This window comes from Pipra filicauda, unplaced genomic scaffold (assembly GCF_003945595.2).
Source record: "Pipra filicauda isolate LSUMZ 115617 unplaced genomic scaffold, ASM394559v2 scaffold137_size4652046_pilon, whole genome shotgun sequence".
Lineage (NCBI taxonomy): Eukaryota > Metazoa > Chordata > Aves > Passeriformes > Pipridae > Pipra > Pipra filicauda.
In genome coordinates this window covers 296,768-318,606 of record NW_024103851.1, presented here as the reverse complement: position 1 = coordinate 318,606, position 21,839 = coordinate 296,768, and the positions used below count along the sequence as shown (strand labels likewise).

General features: G+C 39.9%; 1 protein-coding gene across 1 annotated transcript in view; it reads left to right on the top strand.

The window, feature by feature from the left end:
- Window positions 1-21,106, top strand: part of CNTNAP2 (contactin associated protein 2) — a 1,021,678-nt gene extending 1,000,572 nt beyond the window's left edge. Inside the window, exons 23-24 of the mRNA XM_039378395.1 lie at window positions 9,265-9,336; window positions 11,088-21,106. Of these exons, the coding sequence (XP_039234329.1) occupies window positions 9,265-9,336; window positions 11,088-11,287 (272 nt within the window). The 3' untranslated portion in view covers window positions 11,288-21,106. The remainder of the gene's footprint in view (window positions 1-9,264; window positions 9,337-11,087) is intronic.
- Window positions 21,107-21,839: the final 733 nt, after the last annotated feature.

Below are 21,839 nucleotides of genomic sequence, written 5' to 3'. Positions count from 1 at the left end.
TACAAATTCATGCCTCTTCCTTTAACAAGTGATGTCAGGAGATGAGAGCAACAGCGCTGAATACTGGCCATATGATCTGTACAGACCTAGTTGGCCAGCTAATTTCTTTGTGAAGTGAAAGACCACAGTCAACTTCTGGCCTAAGAGGAAGTGTCACTCCTTTGTTACAGGGGACAGTGCTGAATGTCACCTTCCAGGTTCAGATGCTGTCAGCTGGATGGCCATCTCACCCTTTGGTACCCACTGGTACTCATAGCTCAGAAGGCAGAGCAGCAGCATCTGAGGAGAAGGCTGTGTCAGATGTGTTCTGGTACGGATGCAGCTAGGAAGATGGGAAATAACTTTTGCTCTTGTCAAGGGCTTGTTACAAATTATGCAGTGGGAAGGAAGGATCAAAGGAAGGGTGGCGATGCAGCTCTCAAAGTGGTCTTAGGACACAAACACATGAGCAACATGCTCTTCTCCTGGTCACAGACATTGAAAGAGTCCTGTACGTATCAATGAATCCAAGAGCAGGAGGACTAAAGTTAATGGTAATGTGTGACATAACACTCATTCTCTCTTTTAAGGGGTGGCAGGGGAGCAGGGTTCATTGAAAGGGCACGTGAATCCAGGCCAGAGGGACAGAGGAGGCGCACCACTTTTGTTCATAATGCAGCCTTACACATTTAAATTTGATCTCCTAGTGTTAGCAAAATTAGAAATAGATATGAAGGTAGTTGCTAGAATAAAATAACACTCCTTTTTTCAAGCAGAGTAAACAGGATTATCTTACCTGTACTGCAATCAGAGAATGATGCCAGATTTTCTCTTCAGGGTTACTGATTACTCGAGGTGATTGGTTTGGTGTTTTTAACTAACATAGCATGTAAACATTGTGAGGCTGTTTGTATAAAGAGACCAAAGATGCACTTGCAACCTGCCCTGCGGGCCAACAGGTTCTTCCACTGCCAGCTTTTAGGGCATTTCTGTGATTGTTTACTCTGCTGAGCGTGACCAACATTCATCCCCAATGCTCCCAATGTAAATATTTTCTCAGATGTCCATGGCCTTCACCCGAGTTGTTTTCAAACAGGAAGGTGGCATTTTTGTCAGACATTTAGGGATTACGTCTAGCAAAACTCATAGCTCAGTTTCTAAGAACCAAGTTGTTTCTTGTGGACAAGAGGGTAAGTGGCAAACATTTAGATGCAACAGTTTCTATTTTTCACCTCCCAGTCGAGCAGCTAACTAGGAAGAGCATCTGTCTGAAATTTGGCACAGTCAGTGCTTCATCTTTAAAGGGCTTAATTATGGTGCTTGAATTACTGTAAATCTCTCTATTGATTTGGAATAAAAATGCCTCCCTCAGTCTCTTCTAGCTCATCACACAATTATGCATCGCCTTCGCTTGTCTTTAAGACTATATAATTTCAGTGTGAAATTTCTGACACTCTGTCTAGTGTATCAGACAGTTGACAGACTGCCAAGCTTGTGAATTCTTCTGGCATTCATTGAGAGACCAGTACTGTAGCTATGTCATAAGCAGTGATTTGAATGCTAATGCTGCTACCTAATGTCAAGACAAGGTGCTAATATTAAAAAGAGAGCCTTTTCCATCCTTTGCAAAGACTATATTTTTTTACACAAGTACTAGTCTTAACTAGGAACATAGGGATGACGTAAATTAGGGGGAAAATGGACTAGAGAAGGAAGCATTTAGGTGCCTGAGCACTTCATGTGACTGCTTTCTTTTTCCTTTCCTTAGGCAGAAAAGCACTTCATGCTGGGTTTTTTTAAATTTAGACTCTCCGATCTAACCCATTTCTCATCCTCAGTCCAAGCCTTTCTCCTTTTTTGTAGCTCTCATAAGTTTACAGGCTTTTTTGGTATTCTTGATTACTGGGATGGAATTTTTTTTTGGGGGGGGGGGGGTTGGTTTGTTTCTTTCACATATTCCCTCTGGGTCCATTATCAGTGATTAGCCAGGCTTTGACCAGCACTTAACTCTACTGTTCCTTTGAGAGCACCAAAGCGTTTCATATTCTACATTAATTATAAAAGGAAGTATTTGTGTATCTTCCTTAACAGGCGAAATGTAAGCGCTGCTCATAAAATTTTCATGAAAGTGATAGCTTAGGCCAGCATGACTAATACACTAGCGGTTCTTGTCTGGAGTCATAGTGAGACTCAGTGTCAGACAGATGTTACTACCAGGAATTAAAGTACAGATGAGTTTAGGTCTTTGATGGATGAGGGTGCTCTAATCTGCTGCAAATCATTTGGAAATCTGGCAGAGCAAATCTTCAAAATACTACTTTTGAGATGCCAGTTGCTGAAGTTCAACTGCAGGTAAACAAAATCCAAAAGTGACTCTAAATGTCTGCTCTCCTTTTAAAATAAGGAATAAAGTTCTGCAGTATACAAATACCAAATACTAATATTATAAAGTGCCTTGCCTTCCCACTGCTTTTTAGAATTACTTGCTTGTGTACAAAAGAAAATGTGAAATAGCCATACAAAGGGAGAAGCAGGGGAGAATCACCTGACCCATCCCAAAAGACAGTGCAGGAATGTTTTCCCTGTTTTGTGTTTCATCCAGGACTGACTGGAGGAGTTCAATAAGGCACAAGTTTTTCTGTCCCTTTGCTAGGAAGGTTACTTTTCAAGACTGAAAGAAAATAATATTGTACTACTCATTTCATAAAACTACATTTCCTTCTCTCCTTAAGAGCATGGACAGCAAATTTCACCTACAGAAGGAAATTAAAGGGCAAATAACACAGTGATTCAGAAACAGTTATCTTGACTGATTGGGTTGTCAACTCTGGTGTCTAGTGTTGAGAATTTGTATTGTCCCAGTTCATTGGCCACTGAGCATTCACTTAATTTTCTCCCAGCACAGCTATTGTTCATTGTTGGCGTTTCCATTGTTCACTCTAAAATTCATCCTTTTTTCACAGAAACATCCAACAACATTTTTTTCTATAATCTCCACTTACTTTCCCACACTGTCCCAGGCTTTTCCATACAGAAGGGCTATTCAGAGGACAATGTGTCTATTAAGCCATCATTTCAGAGGATTTTTTACTTTATACTCATTTTGCATTGGAATAAAAAGACAGGAATGGAGAGCCTTCACATCAAAAATGTAAAAACACAGGTTTTGTGTTTTCCGTTACCTTCGTGCACGTCTCTCTCTCTCTCAGCAGAACTCGCCAGTAGCTGCCATAAAAACCGCTTGAGATTCAGCGAAAAATTCTTACGGAAAAAAAACGTAACCTTTTAAAATATTTTTGATCTAACAGAACATAACTGACAAAACTTAGTTTAAGTAATTGGTCCAAATATCACTCATGCATTGGAGGATTTTTTGTCAGTAATGTTGGGTTTGCTCCCTATCCCCCCCAGTCAAGAAGGTTGTGAAGGATTAAAGAAGTTAGTGAATTTTGATCCAACATTGAAATTTGCATGTTCCAAATAATTTGCATTATTGGCAACAGGGAGAAGAAGAAGACATTTTTAAAGTGAAAAGCCCTAATTTTTCCTCTAAGCTGCACGTCTGTTCTGGTAGTTACAAAATTGCTATGTGGGTGCACTTTTTCCAATATCCTGTAACTCATACTAAAAAACTTATACTAAAAAAATTATTAAGTCTGGGCCTGTGAAGACTTCTATTTCTGCAAAGACAGAGAAATGGTTCACAGTAGGGATAAACTTGTAACCCTCCAACACTATGATTGAAACATCACTAAAAATTCAAGGAGTGATGATTGACCCTGTATAGTATGCCAGAATAAAAATTACCTTTTACAAACAATATGGTTAATAATATCTTTTAAATAGTTTGTGTTGGGGTAAGTGTGAGGTTGTTTTTTTTTAAACTTGGACATGTTTAATATTAAAAATAACTTCAGCTGAATTCTTGGTTCTCTACTTAACCTGATGTCGGTAGGACTTTAAGTCTGTTAACAGAGTATAATCAGAATCTGCTCTCAAATCCCTGGAAAAGCAGAAGTAGGGATAGTTTTCATCCTTACTAAGTTTTCAGCTTGGAGAATTAGGAAAAATATAGATGTAGGAAGAAGGAGTTATAGTTCACATCTTGGGCTTTTATTTTGTTCTCTTACTGTTCTAATCAAAGTCTTGATTGCTGGGGGGTTTATATACCTTGTGATCACCAGATCCAATGGTTCTGGTTGCTTCTCTAGTTCATGTTTATGTGAAAATCTAATTGGTCTTAATAATCAGAGAATACCTCTTAAAATTGTGGACATCTGTAAAGCTGAAAGGTAAAAGGAGTTTAGCAGCATATTAGTTCTAGGCCGTCAAACTCAATTTTCCAGCATTTCACATGTTTCACCCATTGTTTTTTGTAGACCTGTGATCACTCTCACCCTTCCTTTTTGGAGAAAATCTAAACTGTATCTTCCTTTGCAGCATGGTATATTTTAACTAAGACTTGCCCACTCAGTAAAAAAGTTCAGTAAAATGTCAGAGTGAAATTTGCTGTGTACTTCTCACTACTGCTCTCTATCTGAAAAGTCTCCCTGTTTGGTTTTGGGTTTCCCCTTGCCTTTACTGAGTAGCCTGCTTCTCATTTCTCTGTCCACACCCACCTTCTGGACTACTTTTCTACTTCCAGGTCAATTTGTATGTTAATTTTGTAAATTTGCAAAGGCTTTTATGTGCGATCCATTGTAAAAAAATTTCCCTCTGAAAATGGCAGATGCAAAATCATGCCTACTATAATGAAGCAAAATTATAATTCACCCAGCTAAATCAAGCACATCTGTCATCTTTAACATCTAATACTAACTGTGGTCTGTTTATCCAGTCCCATTTCCCCTCCTCATTCATTGAGGGTTGCTGTATTACAGCTGGCTGTGGCAATGACCATGCTGAATGATGGAAGGTCTCCTACTGCATTTTTGTGGTCATCTGAAACTTCAAATGTCATTAATGTGATGACCAAATATGGATTTTGCCTGCAGTCAGTCTTTAATCACCCTTTTACGTGCTGCAAAGTTTATTTAACCCCATTTACCCTGAGACTAATAACAGAAACTTGAAAAGTGAAAATATAAGTTCAGACTCTGTAGATTTACTCTGTGCTTACTGAAACTATGGCCTTCTAAACAGCAGCCCATGAAAGAAGGAGAAAGCAAAGTGTGCTGTGTCCTTTTACATAAGTTAGCTTCAGGATGGTGGTGTTTGAAGCAAACCTGATGACCTGTTGTGGGAAGACAGAGTGCAAAAAACAGCATCACCAGCTTGGATTCTGGAAAGGAACCAGATGAAGTGTTGTTCATAAGCCACAGATGAGCTTAGCATTTCCTAGTATGGTGCAATCCATCCCTACGCCAGCTGTAGGTTTTAGGAAAAGGTCTTTGGTGTGCCCTGACAGCATACTGATGGCTCTGTGCCACAACTGTCTGAGCAGAGGATTTCAAGGACCTGGTAGAACATTTCTTGGATCAAAATGTAGCTGTTTTCCAGGCTAGATTAAAAAGCTCTTTGCTCTATTCTTCATCTTTTCATTCACACAAGTGAGACACTGGCTACTCAGAGCAACCTAGGGAAGATCCAGAAAAAAGCTCCTCAGGTAAAGAAACCTTTCCAGTACAGTCCCCAAACCAGATGGGTATCAGCTGTTTGAGGGCAACCTTTCTAGACCAGGTAATAAAGGAAAATTGAGTCCTATTCATGGCCTCAGCTAACAAATAGGTAGCATGGTGTGTAGCAAAACTCCTGCAGTAACCTCCCCACACCCACCTTACATTACATTCACAGCCCACTTGCTGTCCAGAGGAGCTTTGCAGGGTGACTACAGAGAGTAACTGCAGCTCTGTGGCACCCTTTTGTTGTGGGCAGGTCATGATTTGAAGCTGTCAAGGTACAAATATCAGGCAGTGCCAAAGGGCTTGCAGAGATGTGTAGTTAGAGTTAGTGTCACAGTGATAATGGAAGAATCTGAACAGGAAAGAGAAGTTCCCAGCTGCGACAGAGAAATGAAGGCACGCACTTGTCCATTAGCAACTCACCCTGTACTTCATCTGCATATTATAGCCATGTGAGCTATTAATTCCACTGTGATTTAGATTCCCATGAAACTTGGGAGTCACAATATTAATTTTATCTGACCAGTCATTTTAAAACATTTTAGGAGTTACTCTTTACAACCTGTATACAGCATTCTGTAGTCTCCTGTGCAGAGCATCAGTATTACTCTGCCCCTTTCACAGCTTCTGCTAACATATTCTTTCCTGGTTTTGTTCCTGACTTTCAGCAGTGATGGAAGAAAGATTCTGATTAGATGTCTTCTTGACAAAGTTGCTTTATATTGCCAAGCAATGTGACTTAGTAAGGTCAGAGAGGAACCACCATGTGTTTGAATGATGTAACTGCTGTCTGAAATACCCGCACTTGGTGTCTATTGGAACAGTACTCTGTTAAACTCACCTTGGAGGATCGAGGAATGTGCCCATGTTATGTTTTCTTCTACCTAATTGCTGTGGCAGTAATTACCCTTTTTTGGTTCTTAGACCTCTGGTCTGTAGCTATTTCTGATCATTTGAGAAGTCAGTGCTGCCCAGAAGAATTTCAAGGCAACTTCCTCTTAAAAAAAAAAATTAATTGTTTTCTTTCTCCTCTATCCATCTGTAGTAATACATTAAGTAAAAAAAAAAATGTTATAGATACTTTTGTAGCAAAATATATTCTGTAACCCCACATTTGGTTGGGACAGTTTTTCAATCAAAAAAACCCAATCATAATACACAAGAAAGTCTCTTGCGGACACAAAAATAATCGAACAGGAAACCATGAATTATGGTGAAAATATCTGCCAACTTGGCCACAGGTGCTTTAAAAAAAAAGATTCATGAAAATCTAAGATCCTATTTTCGTGACATCCTATTTTCAGAACCAGAACTCCTAGTTCTTCAGCAGTTGCAGCAGGGCACTTAGCCAATATGATGATGAACTCTTGCTCAAATACACTGTCCCCTGCCCCCAGGCACACATTCCAGTTTCCTCTTTTGTCCACAATGGGAGTCACAAAGTGAATCTCATCTACTTGTTGATCCAATGGACACCTCCTCCTGAGGGTGTAAGATGACCAGATGCAATGGAAAGCAGCTTTAGATGAAGGCACTGGATCCAGTCCTCCTAGCAGCTCTCACACAAGATCAAGGATGTATCTTCACATCCTGCTTCATGTTCTTCATTAACCTGCAGTGTACTTCAGTGGCTATTGAACATCATAAGCTGTAGTCTTCCATCTGTCGGGAACCCCTTGTAGTGTAGCTGTTGTGATGTGGCAGCTCAGGAGGGATCATGCTGCCATGAACAGCAGCTTTCCTCTTTCTTCATAACCTTTTAGAAGAAGATAAAATACAATATTCAGTTGTAAGGGAAGAAGGAACTGTGACCATTGCCAACTATCAGATTTCTTGTGAGGACACGAGACCAACTCTCAAACAAGTGGCAAGTGGTAGGACTTAACTGCCTGTGGTGCTGCTCCTGCGGAAAGGGGCCTCCTTTTAGTTTAGAATGGCAGAGAGCAATTAGGGCAGGTTTAAAACTGGAATTTATTTTCCCAGTGCCAGCCCTTCACTTTTAGCACTGGAAGGGTATGATTATGTGCCAAAATGTCTTCATTAGTGGTCCTGCGCAGTTCTTTGGAGCAAACTCCACTGATACAGAACCAGGTATTTACTTATCTTTTGCAGTTTATATCCTGATTTGTTTCAGAGAGGTGCAGAAGAAGGCAGAGCACCAACAAATGTCAAAGGCACAAGTACTGCTGGTAAAAACTGCTGGACAAGCCCCCTCCACTTTGCTCTGAGAAATGCTGTCCTGTTTGCCCCACAGACAACCAGCCAAAAACTAGCTGCTGAACACACAGATGGTTCGGATCTCTCCCAGAGTAGGCACACAGAAGGCTACTCTAGCCCCAAACTTCTTTTCAGGCCATGTGGCAAGCTGAAACCATTCATTCTTTTGTGCAGCTGCTTTACAATACAAAAGGAACTTTATTATGGATTTTACTCCATACTAACAGAAAGAGAGTTGAATTCCCTTAGCCAGTTTTTGAGTATACTGAATGCATCACTGGTTTGTAAAGAAAACTGATTATTTTGATATAATATCACCTAATCCATCAAGCAACAAAAATACAGCGGGGTTTTACATGCTGCCTAAGAAACAACTAATATCCTTGATTATTTTAGCTTTCTCCAGTTAAGCACTTTTAACAACATTTTCTCTATTTCAAAATCAGTGTCATAGTCCAGTGGCAAAGAAGGAAATTATTCCAGTGGCTTACCTAGTTCCCTGGGCTTGCTTAGTCATTGCAGTGTCTAGGTGCTGTGTCTGACTATAAAGAAAATGCTTATGATAGGTTTAATTTATGAGATTGCCTTTGAAAAGCCTCTGTGATGTTTTCTGGAGGTCAAAACCAAGACCACCATCCAAATTCTACTTTAAACTTGTACTGATTCCTTCATCAAGTTCTGCTGCAAGAACTTTTTAGGCCACTGGCAGATGAGCACTGGTATATCTGACTGCGTTTCCTCTCCTCATCTGTCTGCTGGAGGCTCTCCTGCCTACCATGCCTGAGCTCCTCCAGCTCACAGTCTTGTTTCTCAGCTCCAAAGCACCTCCAACAGGGGCTAAGCTGACACCCTGGGCTTTCTCCTAGAGTAGCAAAGGTGCTGGCATGTGCTCCTTTGGGTAACTGCTCTGTGGCTCTGACCAACAGAAGATGCAGCCCCTCTCTTACCTTGGGCTGCGCAGCAGCAAAAGGGATTCCAGTTTTTCTTTCAAAGAGCTTGCGGTTTTACACAATGGTGGTCACAAAATTCTGGAGACTTCTGAAGCCTTTAATGTATAGCACCAACAAAGGCAAAAATCTCTCTAATAATATGTATGATCACACACTTTTAAAAGAAAGGAGTTTGTTTGGCTTTGTGCTAACTTACCACTTAAAACTTACTGCATTTATGTTGGTAAAGTGGCAAATTGACGTCCTGTATTAACAGCAATGCTTACCAAGAGTACCTCCTTTAGTTTAACTTTATTTTTGTTAGGGGGAGGAAGCGAGTCGTTCCAAGGGATTAGTTAATAGTGAAAGTTTTTTTTTTTTTTTTACTCTTCTTTAGAAAAATATCTAGGGATCATAATTTTTTTTTAATTGTATCTGAGGATGTTGGATGTATTTCTGAACTTCATACAGAGGTTTCACTGCTATTTCAACATCAATCTTTAATTCCCTATTTACAGCGAGTGCTGATTTCCCGTACAACGGTCAAGCTATAGGAGATGGAGTTAACAGAAACTCTGCTATTATTGGAGGTAAGAAAACCACCTACTTTTCTAATATACTTTGCAGTATGGCTCTGGTGGCTGAATTGCTGTTGGTAACATATTCAAGCTATTTGCTAAGAGGTGACTATGTGGGAAAACGACACCTGAACAAAGATAAACAATTTTTGTGTAACTGTTCAAACACATTGTCCTAGTGAATAGTTTGTTCTTACTTAGTTTGTCCCCTCAGATTCAGTTTTAAACAAATTCAAATACTGATATTCATAATCCACGTACTAAGCATCCATGTGGGGATCTACTTTGTAGTAGTTACTCACGTTAACAGAGTAATTGATTTATATGAAATAGCAAGGATGCTTTTCCAGATACAGCAGAATCAACATGAATCTATGTCAAACACTGTTTGCTCTGCCCTTGACAAAAATCCCTCGTGATCCTGCATTCTTTTTTACAGCCCAAGTTCTGCCAAAACTTATGTGCCAGAGATTCCCGTTCACTGTTATAGGTGATATTAAGCAATACCAGAATTGGAACTTTGAATAAGCATTCCTTTGAAAATATTCTGGCCAGCTGCTGCCTGAAATAAGAGTCTTGTTTAATTTTATACACACGTGCAATTTGCTCTGTCCTGTCCCATAGTGTGGAAGTGCTGCACTGTAACTATCCTGGGAAAACTTTGCCACTTCATCCAATTCTGAAAGCATATATAAAAAAGAATAAATTAAAGATCAGTCTACTAGCTTTCGGTCAGTTCTAAATACATATAAAATTATATACTGATAGTGGGTTTTGCCATGTAAGGAAACACTGAATATAGTACTACAAGCAGTCTAATAGAATTTCTTGATTCTTTTCCATGGCCCTCTCAAGGGTCTATGTTTCCATATCCAAGTTTAGATTAGTTGCTTTAGTTTTGATTTGCTATGTTATTTTTCCTTTCTAATTTGTATTTTGATTATTACTTATAAATTTTCCTTAATACTTTGAGACGTCACAATACCAGAAGGATATCATTGCATTCCTCAGAAAAATTCAGACCACACCTGAACAGCCTGTTTGTCCAGTGCATCAGTTAACATAAAGTGGCATAACATAATTCTGGATGATTACAATATTTTTTTTTAACCTGACAGTTTTATAATATCTTCATCCTTGAAGTTTTTCATGCCTGTAGAGAAGGGCCAAAAAAGAAACAGTGTAGTTTCATCACACAGATACCTAACAACATAACATTCATGAGATTTCTCCATAACAGGGTTGAACCCCAAATAGACCATTGCAGGGAGAGCAATTAAGGGTAGAGCAGATGATAAAGCAGTTACATCTGCAATTACGTGGAGCCAGTGCCTAGAGTGAGACAACAGTGAGCCAAGCCAATTTTCCAGACATCTCGAGGAACTCTAATAGGTCTTTACAGCCATTAACTAGAAAGTGTACATCAGTGACTCATCTTCAAAGAGTTGCCCTGTTGCCCTGGCTGTGACACATCACCATTTCACCCCACTGATTTGGGAGCACTCAGCACCCTGTCTCATGGTCAGCAAAGCTCAGATCTGTAAGTGGATATTAATGTTGAAGTTTACTTACAGGAACAAAGTCACTAGCAGACTTCATTGAGTAACATTTTGTATACAGCGAAAACTACGTATAAATATTAGAGCAGTGGAAACCAAGCAACTGTGGTGATGCCTAACTGCCCAAGTTTTGGGATCATTTCTTTGTGTCAAAATCTGTAGCTGGTCTCACCAGCATCATCTTTTCTTTCCTGCTGCGTGTAGGCGTCATCGCAGTGGTGATCTTCACCATCCTCTGCACCTTGGTGTTCCTGATCCGCTACATGTTTCGCCACAAGGGAACCTATCACACCAACGAAGCCAAAGGGGCAGAGTCAGCCGAGAGCGCCGATGCTGCCATCATGAACAATGACCCCAACTTCACGGAGACCATAGACGAGAGCAAGAAGGAATGGCTTATCTAAGCCTACGGGGATGGGGCCTGGGGTGGGATATGAGCTGGGCCAGGGTGGGACTGGGATGACTCTTGCAGTGGAGAGAGAACACTCTGTGTTGGACGCTTGAGCACACATAGGGTAAAAAGATCAGCACAACTGGTGGAGCAAGTGACAGGAAAATACCACTGAGACTGGAGAAAAAAAAAATATCTCAAGCATTTAAGAAAAAATATTTTTTAATATTTATTTACAGCAACTTGCCCCTTCTGTATCCAAATGACTACAACAAAGAGCAGTTTTGCAGCTTCAGCACTGGTTAAAATTTTCAGTAATACCTGTCTATTTCTGTGTGTGTTTAGAGATGTTCTGGGTACTTGTGACAAGAAACGGGACTGGTTTTTTATATTTTTTAAAAGCTGTTTAAAATGTGGGTAGTTCTATCCTGAGAGCAAGTGGCAGCTCCTTTTTCCCAGCATTGTATTCCTTCATGGCTGGCCACTTTCCCACACGCTGCCCTCAGCCCCACACCTTGACCATAACACCATTCATTTTAGTGGTGTTGATCTGGGGGTTCAGGGCTGGGGGTGGAACTGGGGCATGAGGACTAATGCAAATCTTACTCCCCAGTTTCTCAACACGTCATCAGCCCATGTCAACCCTGGCAGGATCCACCTTCTTGATCCAGGCACTTTGTGGATTGCGTGCAATTCTCATCAACACTGTAAAAATACTGTTATTACGACTACTGTTACTACTAGAGAGGATGACCATAAAGCACAGGAAGTTTTAGGGGGGTTTTTTATTATTATTATTTTGGTCTCTGAGGGAGGATGATGCTGTGTGACTCTGTAGACCTAACCTGTTCCTGTATCTTTGGCTGTGGCACTGGTGACCTGAGGCATGTGCCAGTTAAACTTGCATCTGCCCGTGACATTTGGCATATGCTGTACATTGTAGTAGGGAACTAGAACCAGACTTCACTTCTGTTTCTTCTTAATAGACTGTCATAGAATTATTAGTATAGGTCTAGTCAATGCATTTGAACACACAGGCTTCACATCATACTTTTTTCCCGACTCAAGAGTAGCAATTTATTCCTTAAATCCCTTGTTTCAGTCCCTTTGCAAGGAAAGCCTCTGCTGGCAGTGTTTGCACAGTCAGAAAGGTGAGGCAAAGGATGCTTGGAAACTCTGCCCCCAGGGCACATGAGAAACACTCAGCACACAGAGGAGAGATTTACCTGAACTATTTTACTGTCTTTGTAAGGCATTTTTAAGACTAGCGAGGCCAAGTGCAGCATTGCATCCCATTTTCCCTCTCAGACCACAGAAGTTGCAGGTGTTGCCTGAGCAGCAGGCAGGCAGCTAGTAGGAAAGGCAAAGGGGCAGCCTGAAGACCTAATATCCTTTGGTGGCAATAACAAAGCTTTAGCTTGCCCTCTTTAGAGGAGAGTGGTTCTCCTGTAGTCTGAAGGAATGTAAGGCCTTAATGGGCAGGTTTTGCAGTGGAACAGAATGAAGGAATGAATACACTGCAGGACAATTGCCACATGTTAAAGGAACAGAAATAATACCAAGAATTTCCCCTTAAAATTTTTATGCTTGTGACAGTCCTAGATTTGCTTTACCTTTAATATGGCTGGGTTTAGTAGGCACAGATTTAACCCATTTTTCTGTACAAGAAAGATTTATTTTTCACCTAAATGTGCAATCTACTACACTTTCATTATTCTAGTTGATGCTTCAAAATAAAAAAAAAAAAAAAAAGAAAAAAATCGTGTAGGGGGAAGAAAATATTGGAGTCTTACCAGACAAGAAACTGACAAGCAGTTTGGCAGACAGACAAGGCCAAATAGTTTGGGTTTTAAGGATGGTAGACTAAAGTCCTCTTCTGGATTCATTGAACATAGATATGAGCAAATCAGACCCATTAATTTCTTCCATTTATGAATTTGGAATTAGCATACAAAGAAGTTGCCAGTTTCAAAAGAAATTACTGTTTCTCAGGTAACATGTGGCAGAGAGGTTCAGGTAGGCATAAAAATTACCTCTGTCACTCTTGTGCTCTGCAGTGTTTTGCCTTGCCTCCAGTATTAACCTCTCCCTCTTTTGTCTGTAATCAAGCAGGTGAGTCCTTATTCTTGTTTAATCATGGGTGTAAGATAAGTCTTCACTCCTTAGAGAATATCAGCAGGGCATGAATCTACCTTGCACCACTATTCAGCAAACTACGTAGCAATCACATGTGTCTTTGTAGAATTGAAAAGGCATTATCTTTTCTATATTACTTTACATTTAATTTGATTTTAGTGGTATTTTAGTCCACTCTGAAAAACATTCTTGCCTGCAATTTCAAGTTACCAAGAGAAGTGAATAGAGTTTGCATAGATTGGAATTTGGTTGAAGTTTCCTTTTTTGACATGTGAAATTCATTAGTGCTGTGTTAAAATGTTGATAATCTTCACTCTTGTCTTATGCAGTCACTTTCATGACTCTAGAAGCTTTTAATTATTAGAATTCTTGTTTCTTCTTAAACTGGACCTTAGACATGATATTATCCATTAGCAGCTGGTCTCTGTATAGGCATTTGGTGACTTTAGGTGAATTCCTGCCTGTCTGCTTTGTATTTCGTTTCTGAGAATGGTATATGTTTAATTATAGGCAGTGGACATTCTGCAGCCTGGCAGTGAAGCAGGAGCAGGTTCAGAGAAGTAGCCTGTGTATTTTGCTAGTGCTATATCTATTCTGAGGATTTCTTCCTCTGCAAGCCTATCATTGAAGGCTGAAAAAACATCCACAGTTTATTTCACCCACTCTTACTTGTGCCAAAAATCCATGTTGTTTAACAGGTGCTATCCTTACACCTGTAGTGGGAAAATCTGTTGGAGGGGAGAGTGGGTCCTGCTTTTATAAAACTCTGTACTTTCCCCAAAGAATATTAAAATAATCGGTCTTTTATTACCAATTTTTTAGCTGTTTCACCTATTTGAACTGTGCAGAAAAATGTAGCTTCTTGTACTTGTTTGGGAACCGAAGTGTCCCAGTTGTGTTTCTAAAATGTTCACTCCTGATTCCACAGGAAACGATGACAAAACTGCTGCCAGCAGTGGAGAGAGCAAGACTGGGCTGGAGATTAGGGCTCTCAGTGTTAGTGAAATAATGTAAGCAATATTTTGGATTCTCATTCACAACACATGCAGACCACCAGGTAATGAGACATGGAGCTGAAACAGTGGAGAACTTATTTTCATGTCAACCGAACCTCGAGGGAAATCTGCAATCCAGTCTGGCGGTTTCGAATCCAGCCTTTCACACACTACTTATTCCATATTTACTGATAGAAAATTCAGATGTATTAAATAGGCATATGTATCTTTAATTGGTACTGTAGCATTTCTGCTTTGTATTTTTTGTGTCTTAAACGATACTTGTTCCTTTTATATCTCTTCTAGCAGTTACCACTTCAAAGGTATGGCAGCATTTTAATATCATGCTTTAGGTAGCATGATATATGTGAAAGGATAGTCATCATAAATAATTTAGTAAGACTGCTGAAGCAGTGGTGTATACATATAAGTTTATTGTACCGATAAAAATTCAGTATAATTAAAACAGTGTCCTTTAATGACAGGTGCATGTAATTTCCAGGGTATCTGTTGAAATGTGAAGCTATCCCAGTTTGACAAGCAATAGCTTTTAATATGATTTCTCCCATGAATGATTTTACATTCCATCAAGCATGGTCATCCTGAAAGAGTGTCATTTTTTAAAAGCGGAATCTAAATTACATTAATCAGATGTCATTGTCCGTCCTAGAGAAATTAAAGAAACCTTGCCTTCTAAAAGCAAGAGCATGTAAATTAGAATGAAAGAAGGACAACGTATTTGTATGCATTATATCTTCTGTGAACGTCTTTCCTTTTAACTAAAGTTCTGTTAGAAACCAGATTAGTAAATAACAAAAGGGGGGGGGGGGGGGGGAACATTTTAAATTTTTTTAATCACCTAACAGCTGTTTCCTCATGCTTTGTATATTCTGGTCATTGTCTGAACTTTTTCCTTCTCTAGTACCAGGAAATCAATTTGGAAAGGACAGAGGTTGGAAAGGCTCTTGAAAAAAGACCCACAGTACATGAAAAAAGAGACTACAGAATGTGGTTATACATAAGAAGAGAGGGTGCTAAAACTAGGGAAGATTTATTGAAGTAATATGTTCCTCTTGCATCAGGGTTACGTGTTATGGAGTGTACATCTGTACTTGTTGAGGTGGGTTGAGGGTCTGAGAGCAGGGTTTGGATGGAAATTAAATGACTGCCTTTCTGCATTTATCCATTTCTGATCACTTTGCAGATAGCAGCAAGCAGTCTGCTATCCGTTCTGCTCACGTTTGTTATTGCAGATTCTGTGGCATTGCCAGCTTCACAAGGGTTACATACCACAAGTGACTGAGTGTGGGTTGTTTGCCTTCCTTTCCTACCTTAACTCTGTCCTTTCCTTTATGAATGAGAGCCTTTTATTGAAATCAACAAGAAAAATGTATGCCCAGCTCAACAGACTTGTGTCTGTTCCTTTGAATAAACTACCTTATATCAGGCTTTCAAACATTTTTATGACATGAAGCATTTTATAAAAGAACTGTGTTAAATGCACTTGAATGGGAGAGTGTGAAATCTAGGCAAAGAAGCATCAGTGCAACAACCACCTGAGTCACAGAGTGCTTGTCCCACGCTGTTTCTCTGTCTACAGTGTGAATTGCCTTAACTACCCACCAAATCTCTGGATCCATCCAAGACCTTAACTTACTTTGTGGAATATAATAGTGGCAAAGTCCTGATGTGATACCATGTTTTGACTGTTCATTTGTACTGACTGCTGTAACCCCTAGAAGGAGAGCCACACTTTATACAGGAATATTTTTCATTTATAGAGAAAAGCTCTAGAACAAAGAGATGGGGGTGAAGGTTCAAGTGTAAAGTGATACTTGAACACTGTGACAAGAAGTCTTTGCTTCTTGCTGTCACCACATGTCTCACTGCAGCCAGAAGCGTGTGGGTGTGCAGATGCACCTCTAAAATCTAAGACTATTCAGGATGTGATGTCTGCACCACTCAGATAATTACTGCCATAATGTGGGTGGATGAGATACCAAACTTGCTTCAAATCCATGAGTCTGCAGTGCTAGCAAAATCACTCACTCTTGAAATTAAGTGCAATTTTGAAGATAAACTCAGACTGTGCCCTACAGTAGCAGGCACATATGGTGCCTCAAATGAGACAAGAGTTGGACTTGGTTATGGAAAAGCATTTATTTAGCAATCTGTAACACAGTTCTTTTGACTCTGACTTTCACATATTAACAGACATCTTCTTGATACACTGTGCTCAAAACCCTGCTTATGCCAATAGCTTAAGAACCAGGAAGAAAAGTTGCCAATCTGTAGCTTCTTTACACAAGAAGTCTTTTTAAAAAGACATTTAATGTAAAAAAAAAAAAGTTTGGTATCAGTGGGTTCTTTCACTGAGAATTATTTCTTCTCACTGGTTTTCTATTTTTAAAATATCATGAGAAATGTTAAGCAATTTTTAAGCACAACCTGAACTGCTTCTGTGAAAAAGGAGTAAGATATACTCTGCAAATATGCATATAAGCAAGTAACTAATTTAGTGCATTCCATTTCTTCTGTGATGCAGCAACTTCCAATAATGTTTACATGTACTCCCTCTGCTATTTTTTCCTTAATGGAAAAGCATCTGAATTAAACAACAAACATAAAAGTGTGTACCCTTTGCTTTGCCATAGATTAATGTTCTTGCTTGGTATGTAACAGAGCATTAAGGAAGAGCAAATGGTTTATTCCTCAGATTTAATAGCATTAATTCTGTTGTCTCCGAGGGTCAGAGATATACTATAACCACATTAATTATCAGAATTTAGAGGTACTTATACTGATAATATTCAACAACTGGTATTCTGTATTTTAGCAAAGAGCTGCTACAAGAAATTCTAATTTATTGAAAAGGCAGATAGATGTAATTTTCTGACAGGTAAAAAAAAAGTAAATTACTGGAACAAGAGTAGAGCAGAAGCCATTTGAGGCAAATATTTAGCATGCAGAACAATAAACTGTACCAGAAAGAGTTTCTTGTCTTCCAGTTAAGGATTTGGGATAGGTACAGGGCTGCAGTTCGTTATATATTATCATGTGTTCATTGCCTTTTTGCCCAAAATATTTGAGCTTCTCCCATCTTTCACATGCTTTAAAACAGGCTGTTGCAAGAATACAGCTGCAGATGTGAAACTTAAGCAAGATGCTCTAGGCTGCTGGTGAGAGCACAGTTGCAAGTCCCAAGCTCTTCTACCTGCGGTCCTGTCTTTGCTTAGAAGAAAATTCTCAGATATGTTGCTGCCTGTCCCTGTCTGTTGTCATCTTTCCCCCATCTTAAGAATGTTACAGGTTGAAAGGGACCACAAAAGACCACAAAAGCCCAACTTTTTGTGGAAAAGGGAACCTAAATGAGATAACCTAGCACCCTGTCCAGTCATATTTTTTCCCCTGCTGACTCCGTTTTCAGGGTGGTAGGCTATCAACAGGTTCTCATTTAAGACAGACTGAGAGTCACTTGAGCAAGTCAACAAACTCCTGAATCATCCAGAAAACAAATCATTTAGATGACAAGGTAGCCATCCCCTGAATACTAATGTTTATTCTCTAAACTGCACATTCTCATGCTTGCGGTGCATGTGTCACCGAAGGAGTCTAACCTTGGCACAGTCAATAAATCATTCACAAGCTGAACAAATAGCCCTGTAGTGCTTTGTCTTAAAAAAACTCCTTTGGGTAAATGTTTAAAAATACATGTATGGTTTGCTAACATAAAGCACTGGACACAGTATCAGCAGCTAGTTGCAATTTATTTCTGTTACAAAATCAAGGTCTGTCTGCGGAGCTTTCTTGTGTGACTTGCACTAACAGGACCTTTATCCTTGAAACAGAAACTACTGCAACAGGGCAAGGTAACAAAGAGAAATTCCCTTTGCTGCACACTTTGAAATAGAGCGTAAAGTCCCTTTTATTGCACAGTTCTGGTAGGGGTGTAAGATCTCTTACACATCTAATGTTTCTTTTTTTCCAAAGTCCACTACCCACTACTCCAAGGAAAGAAATTTGTTGACAGTCTTAGGGTTTTTTCCCATCTCTTTCTCTACTTTAGAAGTGTTTCCTCTAACTGATAAGTTTATCACCTTTCATCTTTAAACTCCTTCCAGCAGTGCTTGCTGCTTTGGCCATGGTGAAGCCTTCCACCTTCCCAAAATGTGACCATTGTAGTGGGAGGGTTATATACCACTACATTCCTGTCAACTGTTATATTTGCAGCTGGTTTTTATCTGTTCATAGCACTCAGTGACTTAAAGTACAAGGGTGGTATGAGCACTGATAGTTTCTGCCATCTGCAGCATTATTTTATAACTTGCTTGTATTTTTTCCAAAATCACAGCACCATCTGCCAAAGACAGTCTGAAAATGAGGCAGCTGCACCTCATTCCTTTAAGTATACTTACTTTCTATTTCTCAGTTCAAATTTTCCCAAGAGATAATAAAATATCCCAAGATAATAAAATTAATGTCAAGTGAAAGCCAGCATCTATTTTCCTTAGGGCCACAGGATGTCAGAATTAGCTCTCAGCCGACCCCTTCCCTTGTGCTTTTGTAGCAGCTATACAACACCACTGGTAGTCTCCAAATTAGGACACAAAAAAATGACATTCTAAAAGCCTCAATTGGTTTTAGTCTCTTGGAGTGTTAAAGGTCCAGTTTAACAGGGTCAACAGGTCAATACTCGTACAGGTTTCAGTTATGAGTACATCCAAGAAAATTCTCAGCATTGGTTGTTAAATAATTTTATTTTCATTGGATCAGCATCTTGGAGAGGGGAAAAAATTGTTTCTGTGTTTGGAAACCTGAGATATTACACTCACCCCATTGCAACTCCTGCGTTGTGTCTGATCTTTTGAAGCTCTAACTGCTTTAGGGATCAGAGCCACTTGAACAAAGAAGGCTAAGGCATCAGTTGATTCCCACTAACTCTGAAACACTTTCCATAGATCTGCTTTACGTGTCAATCTCAGTCATACATGAGCAACGAGGATCTTTTCTTTTTCTCTGCTCTTCAGTGGATCAAGACCCATCAGTGGGCTGGCTGGGCAGGTGTCACATAAGTTATCTTCAGTCCTAGTGAACTGACTCACATGTTGAACAGCCTGAGTCCAGGGAGTTCCTCTGGCACAATGTTCCTGAAAGGCTTCAGCTCCCCAGAAACTCTGCTATGCTGTTTGACTAGTGTTAATTAACAGAAGCCTGATGGAAATTATCTGTATTGACTTAATCCTCCATGTGGATGCCAACCACTAAGACTGCGTAATTTCGTGGAAATTAAATAGATTACCAACCCCCCCCCATTACGAAGTGCTTGGGGTGTGCTCAGTCTGACACTTCTTACTGACATATATAAATAGAGATATAGAGATAAATAGATATTTTTATGGAGATGTTTTATAAGTGGCCTTTACTTTGTGCATGGTAATTATTGCCAAACTTGTTATTTAGGAGCTACAGAAATGGCTGGTTCTGCAGTTCAGAAAGCAATCAGCTGTCTCTATTGCTAGGGAGACTTGGGGTACGGCCTTGGATTTGGATTTTTATTATTCAATTATAATTTGCATGGTTTGGATTTGGGTTTTGTCTCAGTGTCTTTTTTTTTCCTTCCTCATTGGTTCTCTGGCAGGGACACATTGGGCTCAAGCAGGAACTTCTCGATCTTTGAGAGATTTTGAGAGATGGATTGAAGCCATCAGTGCCATATAACACTTCAGAAACACCTGCATTGTACAGCCCGTGATGTTGATCAGCGTGAGGTCCTCAAAACACATCTATTGGGGTTTTCACAGCATAGTGAGATGCTCCTATTTCTCTATCTTTGCTTGACAAGACAGTAAGCTAGAAACAGTTGGTCCATGGGTATAGCCTTGTGAGTAGAAAAAAGGATCAGCAGAGAGCAGGACATGAATGAGGGCTCAGAATTAGATTGGTATACGTAGCAGCAACAAGAGTCTGTGAAAATTGCTGCTGAGGCAGGTCATTTTACTTCCTCCCTTCTTTTACTCCCCCTTTATTTTTTTTTTTAAGTACTGTTTGTATGCCACATCTGAGTAATACGTCTCTACCAGCCAGATAGCTCTCATTAACCTGGGCTGTTGGTTAGAGATAGAAATGCAATTGTCCTTTCTTACTGATCTCATTCCTGCTGCTGTGAAGAGGTCTGTACCCAGGAAAAGACCAGGGCCACTAGCTATTTGGAAAGTGAAAGCAGCCTCTCACCCCTTCCGTCCAAACCAGGTTGAAAGCCAATCCCAGGGTTATGTGCCTACAAAGCTGGCCCAATTTCCTGGCAGGTGAACCAAGACCTTGTCTGTTTGCAGTTACTCTAGTCCACAGGTTTCTTTCTTGAGCACAATTTTCCTATGGGACACATAACCAGGATATAACAGTTACCCTACTTAAACAAAAATGTGTATATTAAAAAACATCCTAATCTGAAAGTATAGTGTATCTGAGGTTCCTCTGTTATAGACACTTAGTCTACAAGATTTATGGCTACATTTGCTATGTTATGCTTGAATAAACATATAATTCATTGAAATACACAAGACTGATAAAAGTAATATGATCTCTTTAAGGAGAATAAACTGTTTGTAAATTTATAAAGAGTATAATCTGTTAGGCCTTATTTGAAGTATGTACTGTGGTTTGGTAAAAGTACAACATTAAAAGAGCCTTGCCAGATGAGGGCTGGTTTTGTGTGTGTGTGTATGTGTGGTTCCTTTTGATTATTTGACATCTTCATATAAAAAAACCACCAAAACTCTACAGACTGTGTATAAGAGCCTGAAACGAAGTGCAGAGGGCTCTTCAGATTTCTTTGTACAGTGGCTCCAGGGAGGGGACAGGTGAATCTGTTCTTCTGAATAATTTGGATCCAGTTTTGTTTGGAAACAAAAGTGGCTGGTAGCACTACTGACTGGCTGGAGATTTTTTAAAGAAGATTTCATAAAATTAGTAGTAAGAAGTCAGACTAATGCTCTCAATGCACATACAAATATTGTTCAAATAATGGGAGAAAAGAGCTAGGGAATCTTTAGGGCCCTTCAGAGCAAGAGTTGGTTTGCCACAGGCTGCACACCCGTGGCTCTTTCCCCACACATCCTGTACACATCTTTCCTGTTTGGGTGGAGCATATCCATGCCTGCCCAAGACATACCTTGTGCATTTGAATAACTAGTATTGCTCATGAATCTACTCATTAGAGGAACAGGCATCCAAGAGGCTGGTTTTCCTGCAGCCCTTCTGCCTGGCCCCATGCAGACCAGCAACAGCTTTGAGCACACAGTGGGCTAGTACTCCTGCTTCTCCTGCCAGTTTTCCCTCTGGGTGCAGCCCAGCTGACACCTGTGGGTACTGAAGACATGCCAGTACTTCCCAGGGAACAGAAAACCATGTTATTGTACTCATAAAGCACTGGGT